Source organism: Psammomys obesus, unplaced genomic scaffold (assembly GCF_907164565.1).
Source record: "Psammomys obesus unplaced genomic scaffold, mPsaObe1.curated_primary_1811, whole genome shotgun sequence".
NCBI lineage: Eukaryota > Metazoa > Chordata > Mammalia > Rodentia > Muridae > Psammomys > Psammomys obesus.
Window position 1 is genome coordinate 20,769,045 of NW_026596039.1, and position 23,556 is coordinate 20,792,600.

The following is a 23,556-nucleotide window of genomic DNA, read 5'->3' on the forward strand; positions in this document are numbered from 1 at the left end:
CTTTGTTCCCCCCACCCCCTGTTTTAAAACAGTTAGACATGGTGGTGCACCCCTGTACATCCAATACTCAGGGGGCAGAGCCAGGCAGAGCTCCGTGAGTTCAAGGCCAGCTCACTCTACATTACATGGCCAGCCAAGGGTAAATAGTCTCAGATAGACCTGGTCTCAAAAATGAAACAAAGATTAAATAAAGGGGCTTTTAAAAGCTGTCTTTTAGCTGGGTGTGGTAGCACCCCTCCCAGTAGAAGCAGGTATATCTCTTTTAAGGCCAGCCTGGTCTACAGAGCAAGTTCAGAACATCCAGAGCGATAAAGAGAAACCCTGTCGCAAAAGATCCAATACTAAATAAATAAAAGCTTGTCCTCGGGCTGGAGAGATGGCTCAGAAGTTAAGAGCTGGCTACTCTTCCAAAAGTCCTGAGTTCAATTCCCAACAAACACATGGTGGCTCTCAACCATCTATACTAAGGCCTGATGCCCTCTCCTGGTGTGCAGGTGTACATGCAGACAGAACACTATATATAATAAATAAATAAAATATTTTTTTTTAAAGCTGGTCCTCCTAGAATTCAAACACTGCTTGTAGTCTTACATTACTCACATTTGCAGCATCTAAAAGACATAAAATTTACTAGTATCAGGAAAAAAAAAAAACTTATTTGGCTTTCTTACAGATTAAGAAAGTGAGGTAACAAGTATTTACTAGCTAAGAACAAATGTTAAAATGTTTACCTAGTAGCTTCCTGTCAGACTATATCAAGTATGCTGTACACTGTGCAAAGTCCAAGGGGTTTCAGATTTTACCCTCAAAGCCCTCATAGTTAGCCAACTAGAAAGACTTAGATATAGAGACAGCTGTATCACAGGCTATTGTGGGCTACACAAAATATCCATGGGCTGCACACACCTTTAATCTCAGCACTCAGGAAGGCAGAGGCAGGCAGATGGCTCAGAGTTTGAGGCCAGCCTAGTCTACAAAGGAGTCCAGGTTAGCCAAGGCTAAACAAAGAAACCATTTATATGGAGATATATCCATATAAAGTGCTAAACAAATGAGGAAGCACTGGAAAGGTAGATGAAGAGACTCTAGAAAGAGAAAAAGAAATACTCTAGCAGTTTAAGTGAAATGTTCTTTTTTACCAGAAGAGGTAATAGCATGGGAAAAAAAAAAACAGGAAAAGTATATGCTATAATTATAAGCAGTGCAGTGGGAGATAAGGCACAAGAACAGGTGGGATGAAAAATCAGATGACATTAAGATGCTAACTATGAATGCCACAAGGGGTCTAGACTATCAACAACAAAATCTTTTGGGCAAAAAAATAACTACCACATGTGTTTGATAGCAGTACAACAGATGAAATGAACATCTAGAGTGAGGAGCCAAAATAAATTAGAGGTCTACAATTAGGATTAGTTATTAAAAAGAGAAACAGGAAAAAAAGGAATTCTGACCTGGGCTAACTGGATGGTAGAAAATACAGAACAAAGAGTTACGACTGGGGGGATGGAGATGACTCAGCATTTAAGCTCTTCCAGAGAACAGGGGTTCAATTCACAGCACCCACATGACAGCTCACAACTGTAACTCCAAGTCTGACACCCACAGACAAACATCAGGCAAAACACCAATTAAAAATAATAATCAATTTTTAAAAAGTTAAGATTGGATAAGTCAAAGAAGAGCTGCCAAAAAAGAAAAATTACGTGTTCAAAATGTCACAGTGCTAAGAAAAAAACAACAGCAACTTTTAGTTGTAAATTCTTGCTAAGAATCGAGATACTTAGACTTTAATACTTAGCTTTTTTAAACATTAGAAAATCATGGTTAGATATACTGTCAAGTTAATTGAAATTAGAAATATCTGAATTAAAAGTATGATTTAAAAAAATTAAGCATGAGGAAAAGTGTCAGGATTTACATATATTTTTAGTATTATCTAAATAAATGGCTCAATATTAAGGAAATGTTATTTAATATTTCATTATTTTGTGTAATTTTTTCCAAAGCATATTATGTATCAAGTCACTTCTGACACTTCCTTTAAAAAAAGGGACATAACAAAAGAGGAAAGAAAAATTTCTACAGAATAATGTGGACATTTTAAAACCTTACATGGGGAGAAGTCCCAGAATAATATTCGACACTCTTTATTTTAATCCTAAAGTTTAGCCTGAAAAGCAGACTTTTTTTTTTTTTTGAAGTAAAGCTCTGAAAAGCTGATTTGCCAGAACAGCTGAGTAAAAACTCCCAAGCTGCATTCTACAATTCCATACTATCCATCAATTTAACTGGCCATCTACTATACACAGTAACACATGAGTGACATTATTCAGAATAAAGCTGTTCAATCACTTATCCCTGAATTAAAGCTGAGAAAAAGAACAAAATTTTTAGAAAAAAATAAATTATATGATTGCAAAAGTCTACTTGACAGCTAAAAAAGGAAAGCTTTTAGCTGAGCATCAGAGGCAACTGGATCTCTGAGTTCAAGGCTGGCCTGATCATAGCTAGAGTTCCAGAACAGCCAGGAATACATAGAGACCCTGCCTCTAAGAAAAAAGGGGGAAAAAAAAAAAGAAAAACAAACAAACAAAACACTTTTATGTTTTAAAGTAAAAATAAATAAAAATAAAAATAAAATAAAAAAAAACTGCCACATGGGTTCCAAGGAATCCAGCTATCTTAAATTAGAAGTAAATCATTTTCTCATTTAAAAGGCAGTAATCATCAAGTGCAGCCTACACATAATCTTACTCTACTAATTACATCACACCTAATAGGAAGAATTAAGCTATTTCCAGTATTAACGTAGTTACACACTATCACGGTATATGGATCTATCAAAGTTAAACACCTGTTGATATTATGCCTTTAAAAGGAAAACAGGATAGAGAGATGTTTAGCAGTTAAGCCCACTCCCCTTTCTTGCAGGGCAAGAGTTCAGTTCCGGGTTGGGGATTTAGCTCAGTGGTAGAGCGCTTGCCTAGCAAGCGCAAGGCCCTGGGTTCGGTCCTCAGCTCTGGAAAAAAAAAAAAGACAAAATAACAAAAAGAGTTCAGTTCCCATCATCTATCTACGAAGGGCAGCTCACAAGCAGGGGTCACTACAGCTCCAGGGGGTGCAGTGTCCTCTTCTGGCCTCTGCAGCTATCCACATCCCCATACACATTAAATTTAGTCTTTTAACACACAAAGTGGCTAGCTAAAACAGGGTGCAATCTGTTGTGGTGAGCACTTGGCATGGATGGCACATTTGTAATCCTGGCACCCAAGAAGCTGAGGCAAGACTATCACTTGAACCCAGGAGCACACCAGCCTGGGCAACACAGGGAAATTCAATCTCAAAACAAAACAACAAAAAATGCACTAAACTAAAAAGCAGGGAAGGAGGGAAAGACAGTAAATATATGCTCACTATGTCATAAAGAGGATGATGATTCATACAGGGCATAATGGCGTTAAGTCCCAGCTACTAGAGGGAGGAGACCCTGAGTTCCAGGATAGCCTGAGCTGTACAGAAACTCCTGTTCCAAAAGAGTCTGTGTGTGTATACACACATATATATGTATGTGTGTGCAGTGTGTATGTATATATGTGCACACACACACATATATAATATACATATCTACAGTGCTGGGGGTAGCTCAGGGACAGAATACCTGCTTAGCATATGCCAGACCTCAATCAGGCTGTGGGAGAATTCCAAGAAAAGAAAAGCCAGAGCTATATACAAAATCCTGTTTTGTTGGGGTTTTTTTGGTTTTGTGTGTGTGTGTGTGTGTGTGTGTGTGTGTGTGTGTGTGTGTGTGTGGTTTTGTTTTGTTGTTTGAGACAGGGTCTCACTGTGTGGCTCTGGCTGTCCTAGACACACTATGTAGACCAGGCTGGCCTCAACTACACAGAGAGCCACCTGACCCTAAATCCTGAATGTTGGGATTAAAGGTGTGTACCACTACCATTTGCTCCCCAAAGCTTTTGTTTTTGTTTTTGTTTCAAGACAGGGTCTCACTGTGTAGCCTTGGCTGTCCTGGGCTCACTTTATAGACCAGACTGGCCTCAAACTCAGGGATCTGCCTGTGTCTGCCTTCCCATGCTGGGACTAAAGGTGTGCTCCACCACGCCTGGCTCCAAAGCAAATTTTTTAAATGACCATTTGATGCCAATTAGGCAATCGATGTAACCTGAAAACACCACCACCTTGAAAATGAGCCATTCTCTCTAATTATGCAAATGAACTTATACCAAGAAATAAGAAAACATTCTATGACTGACCTGTGAGGTTATGTATGCTTGTAGGTCAAAAACCACAAAAAGCCAGCAATAGGTTGATTAAACAAATTAATGTGTAATCACTAAATTCTTCTAAAAGTTATTTTTTTTTGAAAGTTCCTCAGAGATTCTTTCTTTTTTTCCTCCACTCAAAACATCACATAAAATCATTGTTGTTTTTAAAAAATACGTGTAACTATGCAGGATCCAGAAAAGAATATGGAGCTCACATTTTGGCATCTCTTGGTGGCTTATTTTTCTTTAAGTTTCTCTTTACTCATGAGGTTTTTCTTACAATCTGCACGTATTACCCATGCAATGCTCCGAATTTTAACTACCTAAAACATAATCACACCTAGTTTTGATGTATAAGTATACTAGCTCAAGAAAGATGGTCTGCAATCTGTCCTACCTTTGACTTGACTGGTATTTTTAAACATGAATTTTAACCAAGGGATACATGCTTAGGTATTCATGAACTCTAAGAAAATCTTATGTCATACACATCAGCGACGGGACCTAGGTAACTAAGACAAATGTGAGAACTGACAGAACTGGATGAGACTTTACTATAGTAAAACACACATTTATAAGTTATTTCTGATAAATACCCTTGAGTTACTTCAAAACATAATGCTAGTAAGCTAGGTACTAAGTTTGAAAACATCAGACTTTATATAATTACAAGTAAATAAAAAGAATTCAAGTTTTAACCAAGTTCCTTACTCACACAATTCTTTTTTGTTTGTTTTTTAAATCTCAATCGTCTAAGAACTAAGATAGAGCAATGAAACTTATCTGACTTCTATAACCCTCCCATTTATTTCTGAGACATTATCTATAATGAAACTTGAAATTTCCACTAACAGCACTAGATGAGATTTTTCCATTCTTCCAAAGACATTCGTTAATGCCTAGATGGCTTAATCTGCAAAGACTACTGGATGAGAACGTAAATGCGTTAATGGGAAGTCGGCAAGCAGGCAGTGACACTGATGATCTGTGCATGACTATGAAGCCAACCCATTCTACAGTTAAAAACAAAGTAATGTGCTTGAAAACAAGAGTAACTTCTTGTTCCCATGTAGTTCCTCCCATGGAACTACTGCTTTCTAAAAGTTAAACTGAATCAAGATTTCATTTTCAATTTTATTTTTACATTAGTGAGGACTGAATCTAGAGCCTCGAACACGCCAGTCTCGCGCTCTACCACTGAGCTGCATCCCCAGCAGTCTTTTTACTTCATTTGGAGACAGGGTCTCACCAAGTTGCCTAGAACAACCTTGACATCACTCTGTAGTCCCAAGTGGGTCTTGAACTTGCCATCCACCTGCCTCAGCCTAAGTAGCTGAAATTTCTGACTTTTCACCACAGGGTCGAGTGTCATTTTTTTCAATCATACTCCATTCGAGACAACTTTCCCCCCAAACAAATGGAAACTTATTTCCTCCAGCTCAAAAATACAAAACCTCCTGTATATAATGTTAAATGCGATGCAGGTACTGGCTCAAAGCAAGTCTAACTTTCTATGCACAAAACAGAAAACTTAAAAGAAAGTTCAGAGGCTGAAGGCCTCTACTTCCTAATTCACAGTAGCTTTGTACAGTTAACACTGCGTCTCCCTGTTGCTAAAGCTGCACGGGTGGAGAGGCAATCCGTGCTAACTATTCCAACAGCTTCCATCAAGTTACATGTTAACACAGGAAGTAGTCCCAAAGCAGTGAGGTCCCAAACAGAAAAGAACCCCCTGGCTCCCAAAACAACGTAAAGCAGCAAGTCTCACCATCAGAAAATCAGGTCCATCAACACCTCTTCCGAGAACTAGTTCCCTTCCCCCACCTTTAAGTAGCCACTTAAGACTGCCAAGGAGATCCATTTCTTTATTAGCCGGTGCCCACTTGGGGCAATCATACACCAAAGCTGCTCTGAAGGGCCTGCCCTAATCCCATCTGAAACTGCTCACGAGACTCAAGGGCTAGGATAAACCTGGAGAAAAGGGCCGGATTCTTTCTGACACCTCCTGCACACTCACCCCCTCACCCCTCCTCCAGCCCACCCCTGTAAGCCCACCCTCCGGCCTGAGGCCGTAGCCACGCAGGAACTGCCGGCCATAGCCGCTCGGGCAGCCCCAGGCCTCCGCCATGCCAGGACTCCGGGAAGCACCGCCCAAGCGCACCTCCCGACCGGCCGGCGGGGCGGACAGGCCCGGGGCGAGCCAGGCCCAAGCCTGCTCTTCGGCGCCGCGCGGGCCGCCTGGGTCCGCTCCCGTGCCGATCCCGGGGCCAAACGGCGTGCTGGGCCCCTCACCTGGATGACCTCGTTGACCTCCCGGATACATTCCACCATGTGCTGCAGGATCTGCTCGGCCGTGAGCACCTCGTAGCGGTAATCCTCCTCCTGCTCGTGCCCCGGGCCGCTGCCGCCGCCGCCGCCGCCGCCGCCTCCTCCGGGACCCAGAGCGCTGCCGCCGCCGCCGCCCGTCTCCCCGCACAGTAGTCCGTCCCGCTCCCCGCCGACGCCCAGCCCGGGCTCCACCAGCTCCACCTCGCCCAGGTCCAGGTTATCATCGTCCGGCTCGTCCTCGTCGTCCTCCTCCTCCTCCTCGGCGCCGCTGTCCTCCTCGCTGCACTCCTCGTCCTCATCGAACTCGTAGTTGTAGCCCTCGTCCGAGTCCATGGCGCGACGCGCGCGGGCCCGGCGGACGCTGGCCGCGGCGCGGAGAGGGCGGGGACGCCGAGGCCCCGGCTCTCGCTCCGGCTCCCGCTGCCGTCCGGACGCAGGCCTGGTTCCGGCCCCGCGGGCCGCGGCTGCGCTCCGGGGGCGGCGGTTGGAGGGGAGCGGCGGCGGCGGCCGGGAGGGCGCGGAGGGGGGCGGGAGGGAGCGCGGGGCCTCTTGCTGCCCGCCTCAGTCAGACGCCGCTCCGCTCCGGCCTCGGACGGAAAACAGTCCCCAGCGCCACCTCCGCGGCCGCTGCTACCGCTACTGAGCCAACAAAGGGGCGTGCGTCACCGCGCCGTGCTGCGTCACCGCGTCGGCCCTCCGCGCGTCACGCGCCACGCCCTCCGCCCCTGCGTAGTGTGCGGGAGACCCCACGGCCGGGCCGGAGGAGGACGGGAGCTCGGCGGCGCGGCGGCGGCGGCGGCGGCGGCGGCGGCGGCCGGGCTGGACTCAGAACCTGCGGGTCTTTGACGTGAAGGGGCCGAGGCCTTCCGGTCGTGGGGAGGAGCCCGGGGAGCGCCCAAGCGACGGTTTCGCCAGGGGCCTCCCTCGCTTCCGGGCCTCGCAGGCCCTTCTCGCCCACCCTGCCTAGTTCCGGAAAGACGTCTCCTGCTCAGCTCAAATTCCGGTTGCCCGAGTTACTGCCTGGAAGGCGGTAGTAAGCGGAGCCTCCGAGTTGTGTGACAGGTAGTTGGAGCGTTGCTGTCCACTCGTGTGGACCTGAGGCGGTTCTGGGGGCCCTTGAAGTGAAGTGACGTCATCGCAATGAGCCGGTTCCCGAAGTCATCTTGACAAGCACTTCTAGAAGAGGGTCCTAAAGAATGTGAACAGTCATGACTTTCCTCAACTGATCCCTAAGGGCCTCCCGTAGATTCGCGCCCATTTTCACTGAGTGCCAGTGCCCATGTTAGAGCAGAGGCACCTGAGGATCTTAATTTAAAAAAAAAGCCAAGAGTTTATGTAGCCCTGTGGTGGCGTGCTTGCCCAACAAAGGCCCCGGTTTCAGTCCCCAGCAGTGGAGCAGACAGGCTTTCTGATACATAATATACATTACGTTGCATGTAAATTACAGTAATCATTCTAGGAAACCATACAGGCAAACCACATCTACGAGGACCAAATATAGCAAACAAAAAAAAAAAAAAAACAAAACCTGCTTACCTGGAGGTGTTGCAGAAGTGAGCTGGGTGGATGGATGGCTAGTTCAGCAGAGGAAGAGGGGAAGATGGCCTCGGCTCAAAACCGAAGGTTCACGATAGTTACAACACAGAGCTTAAAATTCAATCGGTAAATGGGAAACACTGGGCAAATTACTTAGAGGTCATGACAAAGCATTTTATGGCCTTCCAAAACTTGGCTTGTTTCATTTACTTTGGACTTAATACCTTGAAAATAGGACAGGAGAGCCAGGAAAGTGTTTTGAAGGAAGCAGAAGCCTCCCCATTCCAGTAACTGGAAGAATCGGCCAGACTGAAAACCTTTTAGAAACTGAATCCTTAATTTATTGAAAAGCTTAACAAATGTGCAAGATACAGATCCCCCTTAGAACCTTAGAAATTGACTTTGGGAAGTAGAATATATATGTGTATATACATATATATGGCTGTATGTATTGATTGGTCAGTTTTGTTTTCAAGTGATCAGATTTATTTCCTTTTCTGTACCTGCTGAGCTATTTTAATTTCTTTATAGATTAATTATTTTATTATTTTTTATTAATTACACTTTATTCACTTTGTATCCCCCCATAAACCCCTCTCTCCTCCCCTCCCGGTCCCATCCTCCCTCCCCCTTCTTCATGCATGCCCCTCCCCAAGTCCACTGATAGGGGAGGTCCTCTTCTCCTTCCTTCTTAGTCTATCAGATCACATCAGGAGTGGCTGCATTGTCATCTTTAATTTTTTTTTAAGATAAGATTTCATGTAGCCGAGATGAGCCTTAACTCCCGACCTTCCTGCCTCTGTCTCCAATGCTAGAACTTGAGACATGTACCACTGTGCCCAGCTCAAGTCAGAGCTCTTGACATCCACTCACCATTATCTTGGTCCTGTGAGTCATCATGTTATCACCACAACTGGGACAAGCCATAGACACAAACACCCTTTGTTCTTCTCCATCCTTGTGTGTTACACCTGTAGAAATAATTTAGGAACATTTGCGTATTCATTAACTCCCTGTGACTCTTACTGTTGTGAAAAATAACAGACAAAAGCAACAATTTGAGGACAAGGAACATCCTGGCAAGGAAAGTATGGCGAAAGAAGTATGAGCCAGCTTGTCACACTGGGTCAGCAGGGAGGCTCAGTCGGGGACCCCAGGCCGTGCTATGTTACAGCCCACATTAGGATGGCTCTCCCACCTCAGTTACTGAACCTAGAAAGTGTCTCCTAGACATGCCCAGAGTTTATTTTTGAGTAATTCTGAGTCTGCCACGTTGACACTGACCATAACAATTTGTCAGTACTCCACAAACACACCCACAAACAAACCCTTTGCATCATCTTTCTTTTAATAGTGCCATGCCCTCCACCTCTTTAGGTGCTGAAGTGTTTGCCTACCATCAGAAAAATGCATAGCAATATGCATTCTATTACCAAGTTTCAGTCACAAAGCACAGCTGAATCCTCGATACTACTCTACTACTGTTAAGTTTTAAAAATTGCTCTTGTACTCTGACCTTCTCTTTCATACCCTGACTGCTTTTCTTGAACCTCCAAAGCAGCAGTGTGTACAGTGATTCACACCTGTAATTCTAAAAACTTTGGATTGAAGGTTTCAAGTTTGAGGCCACCCAGCTTGGGCTCCATGGGAAGACCATGCCTCAAACAAAAACCACCAACAAAATTCACTCCAAATTTGCCTTTTCCAATCACTTCAAATCATACAAATTTAAGTTATAGTAAAATTTGAAAATATCTGAACCATTTTTGAAATTTCAAACAATCAACATCAACTGAAATATGCAGAGCAGCTAGATACTATTAAGGTATAAACCAGAGAAAGCATGTGAGGCAGGAGCTAGTTGGGAATCATATGCTATGCTAAAAAGTTTGCATCAGGGCAGTGGGAAGCCTTAAAGAGCTCCAAGCAGAGGAGTAAAACAATATGACCTTTGTTCACAAAAACATAGCTGTGTGCTTCATAGAGCATGGGCTATAAAGGCAACAGCTAATGATGAGACGATCTCAGAAATCCAGGTGGAGAACCAAGAAGCTGTGATAAGCCTGGCCATGTGATTCTTGGGCTTTCTAAACTGGTGTCAGGAGGAACTTGAAAGAGTTTGACAACATGGGCAAAATAAACCCTAGGATGTTGTAAGCAGAGCCTAAAGGGCCATTCTGGTGAGAGAAGGCAATCAATGTGCCTCTGTGCCTCCAGTTGCTGTCTGTAATCTTAAGAAACTTATTTGACTCTCTATGAGTTTTACTTTAAAGGATAATTCCTACTCTCATAGAATTACTCATAGCGGAGTATAGCTCTTTAATAGAGCATTTGCATGAATGAAGCTCTAGGTCCAATTCCCAGCAACATGCAAACACATACACACACACTCACACTCCACCACACACACTACTTGTATCAAATGAAAAACTATTTAAAGTACTTGAGAACGGGTGCACACTTTTAATCCCAATATTTAGGAGGGGGAGACATTTGGATCTTCGTGCGTTTGAGACCATTATAGTCTACATAATTCTACAGTGAATTCTAGAACAGCAGGGGCTACCCAGTAAGATCCTGTCTCAGAGAATAAATAGATATTAGATATCATAGCCAGGCAAAGTGGGAAAAAAATTAGAGTCAGCAATTGACATATATTAGATACTCACAAAATTACAACTCTAAAAATCTATTAGGGCAGTGGTAGTATGCACCTTTAATCCCAGCACTTGGGAGGCCGAGACAGGCAGATCTTTGAGTTTGAGACCATCCTGATCTATAGAGTGAGTTCCAGGACAACTAGGGGTGCACAGAGAAACCCTGTCTCAAAAAACAAAAACAAACAAAACCCTTTTGTAATCACCTGCAACCATGGGAAAACTATACCCAAACAGATTTAAGCATCTAAAAAACTAAGTCATTTTATTTATGTTAGTATGTATACATCCTAGACCCTCCTTTTTGGAAATGTATATGTAGTGTATGTTTGCACATATGTATGGTACATATTCACGTTTATGTGTGTGTGTAGCTGTACGTATCCGTTTCTTCCTCAATTGCTTTTCGCCTTTGTTTTGACACGTGGTTTCTGACCAAAATTGGAATTCACTCATTTGGCTAGGCAGGCTGGCCAGTGAGCTCCAGGGATCTACCTGTTTCCTCCAGTGCTGGTTTTACAGGCGCTAGCAGCCCACCTGCCTTTTCAGATGAATGCTGAGGATCAAATTCAAATCAGGCACTTTACCAATTGAACCATCTCCTAACCCCCTACCCCGAAGTTTCTAGAAAAGAAAATTGATCTTTTTTTTCTCAGAAAGTTTCTCTTTGATCTCTTGAATCTTGTTAAGGCTAATATTATAAGCAGTATCAGAATGCATCTGAATTTTTGTTCTGCTACTCCAGGATAAGCTTTCATAATCAGGTTGTTAGCAATAGCCATTCCATTCATGTTTGGAAACTCTCTTAGATTGAGGTTAGCTTATGATGTATGGTGCTATTTAAGGAAAACTAGTAGAACAGCTTCTCTGAGGTCCCAAATTGGCCAAAGAATGACCTACATACATTATTAGGGATTTGTTTTTTCCTTTTAATGATTTGCTCTGAAAGGCATGGCCTGTGCTATTGTTGTGTCAAGTATGATGATTACTGGGTGGAAGTATAGCACTCTGTAAACAACAGAACATGGCCCTTGGGAAAAAAATAGAGAAACTAATGCTGCCTTGGTGCAGAAAGGAATCATTTTTGGTAGTGCAGTACTCTCATCTTAACTGAATGAGGTTAAGAAAAAATACTAGCATGGGTCAGTGGTGGTGCAGAGGCCTTTACTCCCAGCACTTGAAAGGCAGAGGCAAGCAGATCTCTCTGAATTCAAGTCCAGCCTGGTCTACAGAGTGAGTTCCAGGACAGCCAATGCTACACAGAGAGACCTTGCCTCAAAAAAAAAAAAAAAAAATTTTTTTTTTTTAAAAAAAAGGAAGAAAAACAAACACTAGCCAAGCACAGTAATGGATATCTGTAGTCTTAGGTACTCTAAGACTACAGATAAATAGATATTAGAATCATAGCCGGGCGCAGTGGGAAATATATATTAGAGTCAGTACTTGACATATATATGTTAGATACTCACAAAATTACAACTTTTAAAAACTACTAGGGCAGTGGTAGTATGCACCTTTAATCCCAGCACTTGGGAGGCAGAGACAGGCACAACTTTGAGTTTGAGGCCCATCCTGGTCTACAGCTGAGGTAGAAGTTTGAAGCCAAGCTAAACAACCTAATATTGCCTCACTCAGCATAGCAACATACCTAATAGCAGCGACTGAGAGGAAGAAGCAGAAGGACCGTGAATTTAAGGCCAGCCTGTTCTATAAAAAGACCCTGTCTCAAAAACCAAACCCAAACCCCGCAAAAGATTGTCATGTATTTATTAACTACCCATGAAACAAAGCCTGTAAAACCAGTACTTACTTATGAAATGGTTATGAACTAAGTATCAACAAGAAAAATATGGGATGCTTTTTAGATAAAATTGGAATAACACTGTAATTTTTTAAGGGCGGATAATACAGCCATGACCGATACAAAAGCCCAGAATGATAGCAAGTTACTAAAGCAATAAGCAGTCCAGTAGCTCAGGACCTGGAAATCAAGTCCTGGGGTGAGGGATGCCTCATTCACCCTATCAGGCACGTGTGTGTGTGTGTGTCAGGAGGAAGTACACCTGCCATATCACTCATGAGAACGTTGAGGACAACTTCATGCAGTCAGTGCTTTCCTTCCCTCTTTATGTGGGTTACCAGGGATTAAATTTAGGTTATCAGAATTGTACAGTGAGCCATCTCATGGCTCTTTTCTTTCGTTCATTCGTTCGTTCTTTTTTTCTTTTTTCTTTTTTTAAGATTTATTTATTTTATTATGTATACAATTTTTCTGCCTGCTTGTACACCAGAACTCCAGAAGTGGGCACCAGATCTCATCTCATTATACATTATTCCGAACCACCATGTGGGTGCAGGGAATTGAGCTTGGGACTTCTGGAAAAGCAAGCAGTGCTCTTAACCTCTGAGCCATCTCTCCAGCCCCTCGTTCTTTCTTTCTCTTGTTCTTTCTTTCTTTTTTCTTGGTTTTTTTTTTTTTTTTTTTTTTTTTTTAGGGTTTCTCTGTGTAGCCCTGGAACTCACTCTGTAGACCAGGCTGGCCTAAAACTCAGAGATTTTCCTGCCTCTGCCTCCTGAATGCTGGGAATGCTGGGAGTAAAAGCATGTACCACTACCACTTTCTCTCTCTCTTTCCCTCCCTTCCTTCCTTTCTTCATTTTTTCCTTTCTTTTTCTTTTTAAGATTTATTCATTTTCATTTTACATGTATGGGTCTATCCGTACGTATGTATCTATGTACACCAAATGTCAGAGATGCCTGAGAAAGCCAGAAGGTGTCATATATACTAAAACTAGATTAACAGGTTGGTTACCTGCCATATGATGCTGGAAATCAGACCCAGGTCCTCTGGAAGAGCAGCAAGTAGTCTTAACCACTGATTCATCTATCCATCCACCTTTTTGCTTTCGGGTGACTAGTTATTCCTGTGTTCTATCAGGCTGGAAGAATATTAAATTTTAACTTTAATTTAAAAGTAAATGTTAGCAAAAGTACAGAGCAATGTGATAAACTAATTGAGTTCTTTGTATTTCTTTAAAAACATACATCTATTCAAATCAGATATTTAATACACATATATTAAGTGTTACACCATTGTTGAGAGGCAGATTTTATTCTACTGATTCTGAATGGTAAATAATAAGACATAAAGAAACATGCTCATTGGAAGTCTGGTAGAGATAGTAGCATAATAAGTAAAAATATAACCCAATATTTCTTATTACAGTTTGTAAAGAAATCTTAAAAAATAGAGAGGTCGGGAGTGGTAGAGCATCCCAGCAGAAACAGGTGGATCTCTTGAGTTTGAGGCCAGCCTGGTTGGTCTACAAAGTGAGTCCAGGACAGCCAGGGCTTATTACACAGAGAAACCCTATCTCAAAACAACAAGGTGAAGCTTCAGACTTGGCTCAACTGGTAGAATGCTTGACTAGATGTACAAAGCCCTGGTATTCAAACTCCAGAACCACATGACTAGGCCCAGTGGCACATGCCTATTTATCAAGCACGTGAGAGGTGGAGGCAGGAGGATCAAGAATTCAGGGTCATCCTCAAGTACATAGTGACTTCAAACCCAACCTGGAATATATGTGAACCTGCCTCAAGAAAAAAAAATAACTACCGGGCACAGACCTTTAATCCCAGCAACTCAGGAAGAAGCAAGCAGATCTCTGAGCTCAAGGCCAGCCTGCCTACAAAGTAGTTCCAGACCAACCAGAGCTACAAGGTATCCCCAAAACAAACCAGGGTCAGAACATAGGATGTCAGCACTTGCTGAACCTCCACCAGCAGAGATCTAGAAGTAAAGTTACATGTAGTTAGACAATAGACAGAACTAGTATCTGTTTCCCATAGTCCTTGGCTGTGTACTTCTACCATATAGACAAAAACAAACACAAAAACAAGCTGGAATCTGGAAAACACTCTACAAGCATGAGGGACAAGTCATGTCCGAAGCGCCCATGCAAAGATACAAGCCAGTTATGATAGTGCATGTCTTCATGTATCCCCAACAAGCCAGGTGAACCCTGGAGCTCGCTGGCCACGTGTTCTAGTTGACTTTGTGAGCTCTAGGTTCAGTGGAAGATCCTTTGTTTTATTTTCATTTGTCTTTGTTTTTGAGACAGGGTTTCTCTGTGTAACCCTGGCTGTCCTGGAACTTACTGTATATACCAGCCTGGCCTTGAACAGACAGGAGCCTGACTCTACTGAAATTAAAGGTGTGTGCCACCACTGCCCGGCTCTCAGAGAAAGATCCTATCTCCAGTAGAGTAATTGAAGAAAACACTTCATGTCAACTTTTGGCTCCCACATTGCACAGGGGTCCAGGACACATATGGGTGCACACACCTGGGTCATGTACATACACACCCCCTCCCAAAAGTGAACTTGAAGGAAAAAGGATTTTCTGTTTATTCTTCCTCCATTCTCCTCTCCCTCTACTCCTTACTTATCCTGTATCATTTCTTGTTTATTTATTACAGAGTCTCACTATATCCCTAGAACTCACAGAAATCCACCTGCCTCTGAGTGCTGGGATTAGCTACCACACCCAGAGGTTATGTTGTATGTATGTTTGTTTTTGAGAGTGAGTCTTGCTATAGAGCTCAGGCTGGCCACAAACATGTAGCAATCATTCAGCCTCTGCCTCTTTATGTTGAGATTATAGGCATGTGCCACAACTGGAAAAGTGTATTTTCTAATAAAGTTCAAAAAGACTTCTCTATGGTTGCCAATTTCCCTAGTTTATTGTGTTGCCTTGTGGATGTATTTGGGTGAATGAATGACTTGGTTTGTATTTGCTAAACCAACCACACATTCTTGTTTCTTTTTCTTTTTCTTTTTTTTTTTTCAGGCTTTGGTGATTGATTAGTTTATTAAATTTTAATCGCTTTGTATCCCAGCTGTAGCCCCCTCCCTCATTGCCTCCCAACCCCATCATCCCTCCCTCCCTCATCTCATCCCGTGCCCCTCCGTAAGTCCACTGATGGGGAGGTGCTCCTCTCCTTCCATCTGACCCTAGCTTATCAGGTCTCATCAGGACTGGCTGCAATGTCCTCCTCTGTGGCCTGGCAAGGCTGCTCCTCCCTCAGGGAGGTATCAAAGAGCCAGCCACTGAGTTCATTTACAACATGGGGTACAGAGCTAAAAAGAGAATTCTCTATAGAGGAATACAGAATGGCAGAGAAACACTTAAAGAAATGCTCAATGTCCTTAGCCATCAGGGAGATGCAAATCAAAACGACCCTGAGATTTCACCTTACACCCATCAGATTGCCTAAGATCAAAAACTCAAGTGACAATACATGCTGGAGAGGTTGTGGAGAAAGGGGAACCCTCCTCCATTGCTGGTGGGAATGTAAACTTGTACAACCACTTTGGAAATCAATCTAGCGCTTTCTCAGACAACTAGGAATAGCGTTTCCTCGAGATCCAGCTATACCACTCCTAGGCATATATCCAAAATATGCTCAAGTATACAACACGGACATTTATTCAACCATGTTCATAGCAGCTTTATTCATAATAGCCAAAACCTGGAAATAATCCAGGTGTCCCTCAGTGGAGGAATTGGTACAGAAATTGTGGTACATTTACACAATGGAATACTACTCAGCAATTAAAAACAAGAAAATCATGAAATTTGCAGGCAAATGGTGGGATCTAGAAAAGATCATCTCCAGTGAGGTATCCTAGAAGCAGAAAGGCACAGTATATAATCACTTATAAGTGGATACTAGACCACTTAGGATAAACATACTAAAATCTGTACAAACAAGGAGGAGGACCCGAGGTAAGATGATCAATCCTCACTTAGAAAGCAAAATGGGATGGACAACAATGGAAGAAGAAGAAAACAAGAAACAGGACAGGAGCCTACCACAGAGGGCCTCTGAAAGACTCTCCCTAGCAGTGAATCAAAGCAGATGCTGAGGCTCATAACCAAACTTTAGGCAGAGTGCAGGGAATCATGTGAAAGAAGGGGGAGTTAGTAAGACCTAGAGAGGACAGGAGCTGCACAAGGAGAGCAACAGAACCAAAATATCTGGGCACAGGGGTCTTTTCTGAAACTGATATTCCAACCAACATCCATTCATGGATATAACCTAGAACCCCTACTCCAATGTAACTCATGGCAGCTCAGTATCCAAGTGGATTCCCTAGTAAGGGGAACAGGGTCTGTCTCTTGTTTCTTGAGACAGGGTTTCTCTGTACAGCTCTGGCTGTCCTAGAACTCAGTCAAGATTGCCCTCAAACTCAGAGATCCATCTGCCTCTGCCTCCCCAGCGCTAAGATTAAAGGTGTAGGTCACCACTTTTGGCAACCATCTATTCTTTTTGCCTTTGTTTTGGATAAGTTTGTAACTTCAGATGGCTTTAGACTCTCAATGTTTCTTTCTCAGCCTACCAAGTACCAGGATTTCAGGCATATTTTAAACATGCAAATCACCATGCCTGGTTTGCACTTTAAAGTTTATTCTGATTTATTTATTTATTTAGTCTTTTTGAAACAGGGTTTCTCTGTATAACAGCCCTGACTGTCTTGGAACTGGCTTTATAGACAGATCTGCTTCTGCCTCCTAAGTACTGGAATGAAAGGTATGCATTACCATGCCTGGCTGTTCTGTCTGTTCCTGCAAAGATAGAATTGGTTTTATTGTTTTAGGTTGTTGTTGCTGTTGAGACAGAGTCTCCTTATGTTAAATCTACATGAGCTAATTGGGAAATCACAGTGTAGTCCAAGCTGGGCTCAAATTTATGATCTTCCTCCCTCAGCTTCTGTAGTACTGGAATTACAGCATGCTCACAATGAGAAATTTAAAGATGACAAAAGAGGTTCACTAATGGAAAGTAATTTGCCAAAGGGCCTAAGAGGTCACAAAACCTGAATTCAAATCCAAGTCTGCAGAGTTTAGGTCCATTGTTTTCTATACAGTTCTTGTAATGACGTGTTGTTCTTATTCTAAAATGTGTCTTCATATTAATATAATCACTTTGTAATAAAGTAATTGCTGTTGACCCTACTGTTCAACAGATTAGCATAGAATTAGTCTGAATTCCCAAATGTGTTGTCTTTTACCCTCAAAGTACTTTTTTTTTTCCCCCTAGATGGGATTTTTCTGTGTAGCATTGGCTGTCTTGGAAATTGATCTGTAAACAAGACTAGCCTCAAACTCAGAGATCTGTCCACCTAACTCTGCCTCCCGTGTGCTGGCATTAAAGTGTCTGCCACCATGCCTGGCTATTTTGTTTTTATAGATATAAAGCTAACATTCTTAATGAAAACTTAAAATACATAAGCCATGTTTTGTTAATGTTTTCTTTTTCTTCTTTCTGGATTTTGGTTTTTCAAGAAAGGGTTTTCTCTCCGTAGCCTTGGCTGTCCTGGACATGCTTTGTAGACCAAGCTGCCCTCGAACTCAAAGATCCCCCTGCCTCTGCCTCCCCAAGTTCTATTTTTCTTTCAACCAATCAGTAATTACTTGTATTGTACATATAACACATTTTTAGGCATTCTGGAAAAAGAAAGGGTAAAAACGGTCACAATTTCATTTAGAAAGAGATTGCAATTAAAATTAAAAGTCTAATTATAAATGTAATTGAAGAGCTGTCACAAACAAAAAAACGGGAGGTGCTAAGGGCAGGGTCACTAGGCTTGGTTATTCTAAGAAATCAATGTGCAGACTGGAGAGGCACTCAGGGAGAAAAGACACTGACTTGCTGTTATGTCTGATGATCTGAGTTCAGGCCCAGGAACACAACTGGTAGAAAGCTAGAACCAACTCCAGAAACTTGTCCTCAGGCTTCTTTATATTTGCAGTGGTGTGTGCATCCAAATGCACACATGTTCACGTGTATGCATACACTCATACATGCGTGTGCGCACACACACACAGACTAAATATAAATAAACATAATTTAAAAAGAAATCACATTAAACTTTCTCCAGCTTCAACATTTTTTTAATCTATTGTCTGCCTAATCTCTCTGTTTTTCTAATCCATGTATTTCAAAACTGCTGTTTTTCAAATCATTCCAAATGTGGCACGTAAAGCCCAGAATTGTGAATCCTTTTATTTCCGATTTGTAACAAGAATCTAGGCTTTCACTAGTGTGGGGATTACTTAATTCTAAACCTGAAGCTGTAAGCAAATAAACACTTACTTTAAGGTATATAGTGGATCTTGCCAACATTAAATAAACATTGATATCTCATCTGCTAATTCTCTTAGGTCTCCATGAAAACTTGAAGGCTGTGAGAAAGAGAAGAAAAAGGAGGCGATGAGGCCGGATATCCACGGCTTCTGCACCGCTCCTTATCCAGGACTTATCTGAGGCACATGTCCATCCAACCTCCCGTCTCTCCAGCTTTTAATACTGCAAGTTAAGATTGACACAGACACAATACAAAGACCACGGTGCAGCTTGCTTGTCAATGAATGAAGGACTACAGGCTGAAGTTAATTGCCATAACCCCAAAACAGCAGCATTGGGTTGTGTCCACAGAACATCAAAGATTTCAAAAATGAAAAAGCTGTTTTTCTGTCTTTTACTTATTTTGGTTTTTTTGTTCTTCTGGTTTCTTCTTTTGGAAACAATACCATGATTTAAAGTTACAGTTAGGCTGGAGACATGGCTCAGCACTACAATGTTTGTCTGGCAAACACTTGGGGTCTGTGCTTGATTCCCCAGAACAACAACAAAAAAAAAGACGACAACAACACAACCAGCACAGTCACTGCTTTCAACTCCAGGAACTCAATGTCACCTCTTCTAGCTCCACGACCCAAATGTTACTTCTTTGAGTCATGTTTTAGGATGGCAGAGAACCTGCTTCTCTATTCCCTCAGTCAACATTATAGTAATAATGGAAAGCTTGTGCTATATGACTTCTTGTCTAGAATTTTCTACGAATTGTTTCACACTGTGTTTTTGTGAACAGATAATTTTGAGCTGGCAAGATTGCACACTGGGTAAACACTTCTTACCAAGCCTGATGGCATTGAGCTTGATCCCTGAGACCCACAGGGTGGAAGAAGAACCAGTTCCTACAAGTTGTCCTTTGACCTACATATATACCATGCACATGTATGTACATGCATGCACACATACTAGATGTAAAAAAGAATTTAACATGCTTAGAAGCATGATTAACATACTCTGATGCCAAAACACTATTAGAGTTCCCATTTTAAAGAGTTTGAAAGGACAATAAAATACTAAAGTCATTACATTGTCTCTCAGTTTTACTAAATAAAATAGTCCCAAAGTGCTATATTATCAATTAGCATATTCCTTTATATAATGCAAAGCAAGATGTGTGGGCACTTTTTTCAAGGCATATGAAAGCTGTGGGACTTTATAACTTTCTAATAAATATATGTAAAAGGTTGCAAATGGAGAGGCTCAGACAGGTATGTTGTAAAGAATTAGATATTTGAGATACTGGGATATTGAACCGAGGGCTTTATGACTAAGCCCATTCCCTTTGGTCAGCTCTTTTTATTTTGTCTTTTGAAACGAGGCCTCTTATTGTAGCTCTGGGTGTCCTGGAGCTGGATCTTATACCACATTGCCTCTGCTTGCCAAGTACTGGAGTTAAAGACATACACCACCACACACAGCTTTGGGGAAATAGTTTTCTGTTTTGTTTTGTTTTTCCAGACAAGAGTCTCTCTGTGCAGCCCATGCTGGACAGATTTGAGTCCTTCCTGCCTTAGTGTCCAGTGTGCTGGACACTATATATAGGAATACATTACTATTCCTGGCTCTATTCAGCTTTTAAAAGTACTGTCACACAGCAGTTAACACTTCAGGCTTCAGAGGTGGAAAACCCACGAATTAAGTAGGGGACCTTTAGCAGTTTATTTTATGAACTCGCTATCATCTGAATACAAAATAGTAACTATTTTCTTCCCTGAATTGTAAGAGAGGACTAAGTTCATGTAAAGGACTCACATCATTTGCAACATAGAAACACAAAGCTTTGTTCTGGCCTAAATATATATAAAAATACCCACTTGGTCTGTTTTAAAGTAGTGGTACTTAGAACAGTTTTAAGCAGTATTTGACTGCTAGATATTTAGGTTAAGATAATGAATAAAATCATTTCAGCCATTGGCATGGTCACAAACTAGTAAGACACATTTTAAGCCATGAATCACACTATAATTTGGTAAATATTGCTGGGTGCAGTGATGCACACCTGTATCCCAGCACTCAGGGAGGCAGAGGCAAACAGATCTCTGGGAGTTCAAGTCCAGCCTGGACAGCCAAAGCTACACAAAGAAAGCCTGTCTCAAAAAACAAAAAAGCTCAATATGGTAAGGATTAATACCATAGTAGATGATGATTTGAATATTGAGAAACAAGATGATAGGAATCTGACTCAGTAGGAAGCAGGCAAGATTGACATAGAGAACTTTTTAGGGGTGTGAAAGGCCTGAAATGAGTATTTTTGGGAGAATAAATGATCTGTACAAATAATGATCTGTAAAGAAAGAATTTGAATGTATGTGTGTTGCAGGATATTTGATCACTGTGGACCTGTTTCTAGTTGTGGTGTGCCTCAGCCCTGTCACACACCTTTAATCCACGAGCTTTCTGCTTGGACAGGATTAAATAAAATCAACATAAGACAAGAGGTGGAACAAGCAACCAGTTGACTGAAAGTGAACATAGGAAAAAAAAAAAAACAGAGTAAGAGAAAGTCAGAAGGATGGAAAGATAGATGCACAGGAAGTAGAAGGGAGGAACATTGAGTTTGAAGGGTTTTTGAGATGGCATGGAGGAGAACTTCCTATGGGGACATCAGATGAGAAAGATCATTGGGGTGCTTTCTCTGCCTCTCTGAGAATGCAGGCTTCCACCCCAACATCTGTCCCGAGTCTTTACTGGTAAAATCAAACGATCAAGATTTTGTTAAAAAAAAAAAAAAAACAACAAACAAACTAAATTTGGTGTTCATGTGGGACATGATCTCATGGACAGAGAAATCACTCCAGCTTTGGACAAACTGAGAAGCCATCAGATTTGGTAAGTCACCTGGAAAGTTCTCAGAGAGTTAAATATGGAAAATACCATAATATAAGGTTTCAGGTCACTGTGTAATGCTACTGCAGATGGCTTGAAAATAGAAGCAGAAAGTGAAAGGATAATTGACTTAACTGAGATTAATATAATGCCAAATATAATTACTATCTGGTAATTCATGTTTCATCCTTAATAGTCATAGTAGCTTTTTGTCCAAAATATGGAAAGTGTATTGATAAAATATAAGCTTTAGAAAGACTTATAAATGAAAAGATAATCACAGAGAGGAATTTAGACAAGAACCTACCAAGCCATTGCATGATAGAATGGAAAGACAGCCTAAGGTTGTTAGGAAACCAACCTTAGTTTATCCAGTTACTATACAAGACCTACCAGCAAGTGATAGGCACCCCCAAGGTTATGAAGAAGTTGAATGGAATCCTATATAGAAATATTGACTTTGAGAATATTTAAGGAAATGATCATTTCAAATGGTTAGCATTCACCGTATGTGAAGCAGATATTAAATTCATGGGCAACTCGGAATTATCCCCCAAGACTAGAAAGATGTGACAATATTGGAAGCTGGTTTTCAGTTACAGTGGTGAATGTGGTGGAAAGATGGGGCCATAGAAGAATGAAACAGGCATAGAGGTGTTGATATTTCCCATCTGTTGCTAGGTAAAGGCCAATAGAAAGGCAGCTTGAATTTGATAATCATAACTTGGTGCTATGTCCTTTAGCAGCTTTAAATGCTTGGGATAAGGTTGAAGAATCAGGAAAGAGTCTGAGTCATTTACTAAAATTATGCAAGGCCCAAAAGAAGACTTCACTAATTTTTTGCAAAGATTGACTTCAGCTGTAAATAGAATAGTATCAGATTCAGAAATCAGACAAATTTTAATAGAATCTTTGGCTTTTGAAAATTCTACTTCAGAATGCAAAATGATGATTGGATATTTAAAGACTAGTTCAGCACCAATAGATGAATGGATTAAAAATATGGCTGATATTGAATTTCACATTTCTGATGCCACTCTGATAGAATTTGTAAAAGTTCTTTTAAAAAATCAAATTTTCAGATTTTTTTAAAGATGTATTCATTTATTATGTATACAGTATTCTGCTTGCATGCCAGAAGAGGGTACCAAATCTCATTGTAGATGGTTGTGAGCCATCATGTGGTTGCTGGGATTTGAACTGAGGGCCTCTGGAAGAACAACCAGTGCTCTTAACCTCTGAGCCATCTCTCCAGCCCCAGATGTTTTAATTATGGTAAGAAAGGTCGTTTGAAAAGGTCATTTGGAAAGGGATTGTAGGCAAGGCATCTTTTCTAAAGATAGATAAAACAGGAGGCCCCAACCTTCTGGAGCATGCAGAAGGTGTGGCAAAAGTCGGCACTGGACTAACTGTGCAGATCAACAAGGACAGGCAAGGCAAGCCTTTGCCATTGTGAAACACCCTAAACTTTCTCCAGAAGGCCCCAATATCAAATTCAATCATTTCCTGTCAGCAGAAAAAAAAAAAAAAAAAAAAAAAACATCCACAGAGAAACTGAAAATGTTAATGCTTATTAAAAACAACTCTGGATGTAATGAAGGATAGAACAACTTCAGTAGATAGAACAAAAAATTCAAGAGAGGCCAGAAGACAAGAATTTTGGCAAACTGCTATAAATTACAAGAGACCAAAGCTAAAAGTACAAATAAATGGCATTGA

The 23,556-nt window shown here is 41.6% G+C and overlaps 1 protein-coding gene across 1 annotated transcript in view; it reads right to left on the reverse strand.

Moving 5' to 3' along the window:
• Positions 1-7,239, reverse strand: part of Arih1 (ariadne RBR E3 ubiquitin protein ligase 1) — a 102,793-nt gene extending 95,554 nt beyond the window's left edge. The window contains exon 1 of the mRNA XM_055621738.1: positions 6,579-7,239. Within this exon, the coding sequence (XP_055477713.1) occupies positions 6,579-6,947 (369 nt within the window). The 5' untranslated portion in view covers positions 6,948-7,239. The remainder of the gene's footprint in view (positions 1-6,578) is intronic.
• Positions 7,240-23,556: the final 16,317 nt, after the last annotated feature.